Source organism: Hemibagrus wyckioides, linkage group LG01, assembly GCF_019097595.1.
Source record: "Hemibagrus wyckioides isolate EC202008001 linkage group LG01, SWU_Hwy_1.0, whole genome shotgun sequence".
Taxonomy (NCBI): Eukaryota; Metazoa; Chordata; class Actinopteri; order Siluriformes; family Bagridae; genus Hemibagrus; species Hemibagrus wyckioides.
In genome coordinates this window covers 28,029,642-28,038,761 of record NC_080710.1, presented here as the reverse complement: position 1 = coordinate 28,038,761, position 9,120 = coordinate 28,029,642, and the positions used below count along the sequence as shown (strand labels likewise).

Below are 9,120 nucleotides of genomic sequence, written 5' to 3'. Positions count from 1 at the left end.
ACAATGCTGAAGGCGGCTGAAATCCACAATAATGTTGTTTGAACAGTTGATACTGAGATATGTCTGCTACTGATGCTCTATAAAGCCTTCATAACGCCTCTAATCTGAGGTGCTGTTAATTGGTGATTTCTGAGGCTGGTCACTCTAAATGAACTTCTCCTCTGCAGCAGAGGTCAGTTTTGGTCTTGCTTTACTGGGATGGTCTTCATGTGAGCCAGTTTCATCATGGTGCTTGATGGGTTTTGCAAATGCACTTGACAATACTGTTCTTGCAAGAACTATTCCAGAACACCTGACCTTCGTGTCTTAAAATAACAACTGACTGTTTTTTGTTGTCATTACATATGGATTACTTAAGTCCATGTGTGTTATTTCATAGTTTTGAAATCTCCAGTATTGTTCTAGAATGTAGAAAATAAATCCCTAAACAAAAAGCATTGAATTAGGTGTGTCCAAACCCTTTGACTGGTAGTGTGTGTGTATATATATATATATAATGTGTGTGAAATGCCAGAAAATCCAGCTGTGTGTGTAAGGGGGGGACATCAGAAAAGCCAGCACAGTGTGCATGTGTGTGTGTGCGTGTGTATAGAGTGCATATCTGGGTTTCCTCTGGGTACTCCAGTTTCTTCCCCCAGTCCAATGGCACGTGTTGTAGGCTGATTGGCATCTCGAAATTGTTCGTAATATATGAAAGGCTTTGTGTGTGATTGCACCCTATAATTGGACGTCCTCTACCCAAAGACCTTTGTGACAGGATAAGCTCTGTGTAGGATAAAATGTACAGAAAAAGAATTGATGGGTGAATTAAATTAAATCTATTTGAATGTTTAGTATGCTGTGTCTGGCCACTCATTTACCCTACAATGCAGAAACATTACTGTCTCATCATAGCCAGGCATCTCCATTTCTAAGAGAATTCCTACCAGGTGTAGATCATTTTTAAATAGAGATGTAACTCCTCAGGTTTCCACACGATTTCATAATATTTCACTATTTGATTTTTATTGTTTTATTTTAATCCATAGGGGAATGATTCGGTACTTAACAATACAACAGAATCTTCCATGACAAATATGATGCAGTTCAATTTAGTAACAAATATTTGAATAACACTTATTTCCAGAATCTTGGTTTATGCTACAATTTATTTGTAAATGATAATGACAACAAATGCTGAGCAAATCACCTTGCTTGCCTTTTCTAGTCTTTTTCAATAATAACCGATTTGTCGTCTATTATTTATTTATGATTGTCGCTCCAAATCATTGAAATCATCCAGCTTGCCCTACCCTTGATGTAAAGTACCTGAAGAACCTTTTTGTTGTTAAATTACTCCACTTTTGTAAGCTTTTGTAATTTCTACATTCCATATTTCTCATATAAAACTGATGTCCCCTATGACCTGTCTTTCAAACATTATTACGAATCTAACAGGGGTGTTTTAATGACAATTCCCTCTGTTCATTATTCACCTCTAAGCGTAAACTGACCCAAGCTATCTCAACAATGTTAGCCTGCCGACGTGCCTTTGGTGGGTAAGAATAGCCTCACAATGGAGCTCATGTCTGTGATTTTCTGTTGTCTGAGAACAGTTGTTGTCTAAGCAAGAGAATAGGTAAGATAAGAAGCAGAGGCAGGAGACTAGGCTAGGCCACTCAGTTTCAGTCTGTTTGTAAGGAGCGGTTGCAGTTCTGATGGACCTGTGGGACGCTCAGCTGGAGTGAAATTCAGAGGCAGTGTCTTGTCTAGTGAGCTCTGGACCTGGAGTCATGGGGAGGCAAGGAGCCTCGGAGGCTGTCTTCATCATACTGAATTATAACACCACTATTGTGGGTAGGTGACCAAAAAAATTTAAGTATTAAGTAAAGAAACTTAAGTATTCATAATCTCATCTTATAATTACATGCTATACTTGGTAGAATTAGTAAGTAATAAAAATGCTATTACTTCCATGTTCCTACGTTTTAGATAGATCTAAATGATCCAGATTTCGAATAAATTTGTTAAACATGTCAGACTGAAATTATTTCCATTTTTTCCCCCACTCAAATAATTTATAATATGCAATCAACTTACTGTAGATTCTTCGTGTGTACAATCCTGAAATTTTACTTTACTTCTTTATCTGCTTCATATCTATATCAGTAATCATGTTTATATAAAAATAACAAATGAAAAACCCTTAAAATGTCTTCTTTGCTCCTGTAAGGATTCTAGGTAGAACCCTAGACAAGAACATTTCCATATCTAAAGAGTTTCCAGTTAAAACCCATTTAGAAAGGATAGAAATTCTTGTGGAACAATTTTTATAGATATTCCAAAGAAACCTTTATAGTAGCTACCATTGGGATAAATTGAAATCAGGGATATTAAAGGTTCTTTGGTTTGTCTCTCTGGAGGAACCTTTTTGATCCTGTGTAGAACTCTGAAAGAGTGTATTTCCATACACCTTTAGGTAACCTTAATAAACCACCAAAAGAGTTGTAGGTTCTGACATAATGCTTGTACAAGTTGATGCCTGACTTGTTGATTTCTTTCTCTTCCAGGGAAGGTCTGGCTGGTTCTAACGGTCTTCCTGCGTATATCAGTCTTGTTCTTGGCTGGTAATCCGCTCTACCAGGACGAGCAGGAGAGATTTGTATGTAACACTATCCAGCCTGGCTGTGCCAATGTGTGTTACGATATATTTGCCCCCCTGTCACTGTTCCGCTTCTGGCTGGTCCAACTTACCTCCATTATCCTGGTTCATGTTGTGTTTATTGTCTATGTGATCCACAAAGTTACACCCAGCCTACCTCGTCCTGATGCATCTAACAGAATGAAGTTTAGGTCTTTCTATAAGATTAAACAGGAACCTTTCCATGAAACATCTCTGCCAAAGTCTAGTGTAAAAGCAGGTATGAGATGGCTGCCTTGTTTCGCAGGAGTCTACGTCTTTCAACTTTTGGTCCGGATCCTTCTAGAAGCTGGTTTTGGGGCAGCGCATTACTATCTGTTTGGGTTCTACACCCCAAAACGCTTCATCTGTCAGCATGCTCCTTGCACCACCATGGTGGACTGCTATATATCCAGACCCACTGAAAAGACCATCATGCTGAATTTCATGCTGGGGTTGGCTGCCCTGTCCCTCCTTCTGAGCCTGTTTGATCTCATCTGTACCATTAAGCAGTCGGCAAGGCATAGGAGCAAGAAGAAGATGATGGTGGAGAACATGTATGAGGAGGAAGGATACTTTCTGGCAGAAAGTGGAGCCACTGGGGTCGACTTTGGTGACCCCGAACATCAAGCCTTTCTGGTCAATGGAAGCTTCCGTAAGAGAATTAGCAAAGCTTGCATGGGTAATGATGCCTCCATGCATTTAGAAGGCAAAGGTCATCCAGGTATCCCTTGTGGAGGAGTCCCTGTAGGTATAAATCTTGGTGTACCCAGTACTATCGGGGGTAACGGAGCTGGTTGTTACCCAGTCGTGGGGGACGAGGTAACAGAGCGAGAGGGCAGTGAGGTGGCACTGTGTCCATCTGAGCCAGTAGGCACACCCAGGTCCATACGAGTTAACAAGCGTAGTCGCCTCAAACCCATGCCGCCTCCCAGACGGGACAAGCCACCAAGCGAAGGGCTGCTGGATAGTTCTGGACCAGTGACGGCTTGTGAAACGATATCAGGACAGTACATGTTGGGGGATATAAGTACTGACAGTGACCTGATGTCCACTGGGGGAGACGGATATGAAAAAAGGTCAGAATGGGTGTGAGGGTCTGGATCTCATTGGATCTTAATCTTATTGGAGGCACATTGGGGTTTACACCAAAACAAAATGCATTCAAAGACAGTTGAAAAGGTTATTTTGTTCTGAGCGACTAATGAAATGTCATTAAACAATAAAATCCTGATATCTTTGACCTTTGGATAAGATGGGACCTTGAAAGGCTGTCACTTTTGTTTTGAAGAATTTACTCAATTATGCAAATGGTACATTGTATGTTTGAATAGTGAGGGACCAGAAACAAAGGTCTTAAAATGTTTGAAGACAAGGTGACTCTAGGTAGCTCTTCTGTTTTGAAGTCTCTGTGGAATGCTACCCTTTGCAGCTCAGCCACGACCTTCACATCCACCTGTTGCTTCTGTTTGTATTAGCCCACACGGCTTCTCTAAACACTAAACGGAGGTCATCCTTGACATGTCTTGACCTGGCTGTGTGCGTCACGCTGAGAGATCATTCTAAAAGCATGTTGGTGAAGTCCACCAATGGCCTATAAAGGTTGAAACTGACATACAGTCCCCAAACTGAAGAAGACCGAATTAGCGATCAACAATTGTGTTGTACCTAGTCCATACAAACTTTTTCTTTCATTATTAGCATTGATATGTGACATTTTCTTTTGAGACCAGTGAATATGTCTAGATACTAAAGACCAGGAATCCCCCAGCCTGAGTGCCAGGCAGAACAATTAACGTCAAAGCCTGGATTTATATTTATGGAGGCGGCTTGTCACAATATATTCAAAGACCCAAAGGGATTTGAGGCTGGAACTTTAGAGCATATACAAACACTTAAAATAGTGCACCACAATCCAATGAAACATGAGATCTGATGACGCCTGACACAACGCAACCTCTCGGTACTTTTCACCTCTATAGCTAAATTAACTTCAGCCTGCTGCTGTCATCCTCCTGTCTTCTGTCCTCGGTCAGACCACTGGTTCATGAGGATTGGCTAGCGTTGAGCTTGATTGAGACTACGTAAATGACACCTCAATTTTCCCATCACTCTGAAAACGACTCAACTCATTGTGCTCTATATACATATCCAAAATTACATCAGATTTTTTATCTTAATTCATGGTTATATTTTACCACAGAAGAACCAGTAATGAATACAGGAACTGTAAAGATGTCCATTTGCTTGAATTTTGTGTCTTTGAATTGATTTTTTGGTTTGTTATAATGTAATGGAAAATTGTGGTACAGAATAAATCAGTCTATAATTTAAAAAAATATGGTTGGTTCGTTCATATTCTTTGAAAATACTTTTGGAAGCCATCCATCTGTTAAGCCAGGTTTAGCGTTCGAGCTTTTTAAGCTTTGGCTTCTGAGATGTTTTAGCACTTTTTTATACAAATGAATAGAAATGGGGAAAAAATACATAATAGCCATAAACTGCCATTCCCTCACCAGCCTCTTTGAATCAAAAAGACTTTCCCACATCTGATTAACTTTATTTCCCAGAAGCCAAAAAATGGAATTTGTGCCTGTTTTGTTGTCTTCAGCACTGAATTCACATAACACTATACACATGCTGTATCAACATCACACAATTGTCACCCAAATGAGGATGGGTTCCCTTTGAGTCTGGTTCCTCTCAAGGTTTCTTCCTCATACCATCTAAGGGAGTTTTTCCTTGCCACAGTTGCCTCAGTCACCTCAGGCTTGCTCACTTGGGATAACATCTAGGACTGTCTGTCTGTCTGTCTGTTCATATGTTTGTTGTTTTCTTATGTGGTTTCTCATGTAAAGCTGCTTTGAGACAATGCTCTTTGTTAAAAGCACTATACAAATGAATTGAATTGAATTGAATTGAATGTCCCCACTCCACAGTGGTGGTTAATATAAAGCTCACATGAAAGAAGACACTCAGGGCTTTAATAATTTTTTTCATAAGTGTTTCTGTTTTTACCTAGCCTACTAGGGGCAATATATTCATAGAAAAGTTCTGGAAAAAATCCCAAACAGTTTATTTTCCACACAAAGGTTTCTCTCTTCAAAGTAAATGTTGATATCAAACCCATTTCTGCTCAATAAGATGCTCCAAGTGCTTGTTCATAAGCGGTTAAAATTGACTGTGTAACATTATCCAACGGCGGGAAAAACACACGTCTAAAACACACCGGAAGCCAACAGAGTCCTGACTTATTTTATATAAGACCCACAGCCAGAACATCCTTCATTAGTATATACTGATTAAAAATGTCCCCACAATCTGTAGGCAGATTGGAACACTGGTGTACTGGAAATCACAGTCAATGGTTTCTATCAGTCCATAATACACCAAAGACATACACTGAGTATCATGTCATATTGTAACTAGAACGAATCTCCTGAATATACCAAATAGTACACCATTTCAAGGGAAATGATTTATAATCACTCTATCTGGTGTCACTGAGATGATTATGGGTTCTCTTCTGAAGTTTGTTCCTCTCAAGATTTCTTTTTAACTCATCTCAGGCAGTTTCTCCTCAGTACTGTCACATCTGGCTTCCTCATTATGAATAATTTTACATTAAAAATGTTATCGTTTATATACTGAATATTTATATATAAATACATGTCTGATGTTAAAAGTGCTATACCAATAACTGACTGTTGCTCCCGATCATGTTTAACCCACTCTTCCATTAATGGAGACCATCATAGGACTAGATCTGATCAGATATTATTTAAGTGATGGATCGATCATTCTCAGCACAGCAGTCACTCCTGTTTTTGGCTTAAATTTTACAGAACTGTTAGTCCCATGTGCTACATATGAGATTTCGTTATTAGCACAGCTTTGTATACGAGTGATCTAAATGAAGCTTGACACCAGACTGACACCAGATCAGACTCGTGTCAAACCCAAACCCAAAAAATGAGTCAGTTTTGTTGACCAAAAACACATCAATTCATTTTAAATGAATGTGTTCATTTAATGCCCTTTATCTGAATATATATATATATATATATTAACTTTTTCACATTTTGTAATTTTAAAAAACCTGGAACTAAAAAAGGCTTAATTGGAAAGAGACCGTTGCAGCATGAATGTTTTAGCTTGCTAACTTAAGAATTAGGTCTCAGCAGTAGCCAAGTTTATGACCCTGTGTTTATTGCTCTGCTTTGTGCTTTAACAAGATATTGGGTGAGATTCAAAGCATTTCATTTAAATATGGTCCACAAAGCTTTAATTTACATTTCTGTAATCAGTCGCTGGATAAAAAACTTTTTAAAACATGTAATAATAATAATAATTAATAAATAAATAAATAAATAAATAAATAAATAAATCTCGCTGTAAAACTGGTTCCTGGTGATTTGACAGTTTTAATGATTATTTTATTTTATTTTATTTTATTTTATTTTATTTTATTTTATTTTATTTTATTTTATTTTATTTTATTATTTATACCAATGTAAAGGTTCCTCATATCATTTTAACTTCTCACTCTACCTGGATGATGTTTCATGGTTTAAAGGTTCTTCTGTGTGATATTCTTGTGTGATGATCCTGCTCTTCAGTCTGACTGCAAAGAAAAAAAAGAAAGCACTAAAATATTTAGCATTTGTGATTATCGAGATTTAGGATTCAGTCAATTACACTATATACCTACACTGGATCAAACCAGTGGCCTATTAGAAAATAATAATCAAATGCTGGTGAAATGCGTAATAGTAATTGAAAACTTTCCTTTATAAATCTTTTTTGCCCTCTTATAACATCCCACCAAAATACACTGGGTTGTATGGATTGGTGTAATTTATACTCTCCTGCCCTCTGGTGGAGAAATGAGTTAATGCAGCTTACAAACTCAGAATAAATCGATATACTGTATATCCTAAAATAATTTGTGTAGTAATGTCATTATAGCATACGTTTATTGCTCTCTGGTGATCAATTATAGACAAGAAACTTCCAAAATAAAATAACTATAATGCCATTATTTATAGCTACACCAATCAGGCATAACATTATGACCACTGACAGGTGAAGTGAATAAGACTGATGATCTCCTCATCATAGCACCTGTTAGTGGGTGGGATATATTAGGCAGCAAGTCAACATTTTGTCCTCAAAGTTGATGTTAGAAGCAGGAAAAATGGACAAGTGTAAGGATTTGAACGAGTCTGACGAAGGGCCAAATAGTGATGCCTAGACGACTGGATCAGAGCATCTCCAAAACTCTTGTTGGGTGTTTCTGGTCTGCAGTGGTCAGTATCTATCAAAAGTGGTCCAAGGAAGGAACAGTGGTGAACCGGAGACAGGGTCATGGACGGCCAAGGCTCATTGATGCATGTGGATCCGATCCAACAGACGAGCTACTGTTGCTCAAATTGCTGAAGACGTTAATGCTGGTTTCAGTAGAAAGGTGAAAGAATACACAGTGTATGATGGGTCAGGGCTGTTTTGGCAGCTAAAGGGAGGGGGACTAACACAATATTAAGCAGGTGGTCATAATGTTATGCCAGGTCAGTGTATATTGCTGTGAATTTTCGCAAGATATACCAATCACGACAACCAGACAAAAATGTTCATTTCCTCTCCCAGTGTTCTGCTAGTTCATCATTAGCATTGTGATTTCACCGAAAAGAGATTTGACCAGAGATTGTTTGCACAAAATATTAGAAGGACAGAACTGCGCTGGAGAAGAGATTGTGAGACTCTAAGGATAAGAATCAGCTTAGGCAGACCTTGTTAGGGCTGTCTGGATCAGGCGATGATCAAGCATTGTGATGTAGCAAGAGACTTTTCCTTTTGTTTTGTTTTGTGTTTTAATCCTGATTATAAATACCCACTGTAACAAACCATCAGGGCCCTTCCTCTGTCATGTTTCACGAAGAGCACCGGGTCCTAAATTGTGAACCTTTTCTTTTACACATGTGGACTAAAATGTGTTTGATGATATTTTCCTTACTAAAATCACTAATGAAATGAGGAACAAAAAGCCATCACACAGTGACTCTGGAGGAAGACGCTCCGATGACGTCCCTCTTCTGCCTCCTACACTGTGATGAATTCGGGTGTTCAAGGCTGCTGCTGGAGCTCAAGAGAAGAGGATTGTTCCTCCTTTAGATATTCTCCTTACTCTGACATTCAGCAGCACAGAGAGCTTACTGTACTCACACGCCTGAAACCACATTATACACCATCGTGACTTATTCACTTCACATCCTATTCATTTCGCTATGAAGCTTAAATAAATGTTGTTTTTTATGGATAATGGTGCAGTGAGAAGGGTGTCAGGTGTAGTGTTGGAGCACTGTCAGATATTTAACCATTTTTACCAGGACGCCTGTGTTCCAGTCAAATGGAAACCAACAAATGAATGATGTTCTGGCTGTGAGTCTGATATTTCAGACTTC

The 9,120-nt window shown here is 38.6% G+C and overlaps 1 protein-coding gene across 1 annotated transcript; it reads left to right on the top strand.

The window, feature by feature from the left end:
* The first annotated feature begins 239 nt into the window (after positions 1 to 239).
* On the top strand, positions 240 to 5,400 carry gjd4 (gap junction protein delta 4). The gene is made up of 2 exons (XM_058394807.1): positions 240 to 1,836; positions 2,550 to 5,400. The coding sequence occupies exons 1-2, from the start codon at positions 1,773 to 1,775 to the stop codon at positions 3,752 to 3,754; spliced, it is 1,269 nt and encodes a 422-aa protein (XP_058250790.1). The 5' UTR covers positions 240 to 1,772; the 3' UTR covers positions 3,755 to 5,400.
* Positions 5,401 to 9,120: the final 3,720 nt, after the last annotated feature.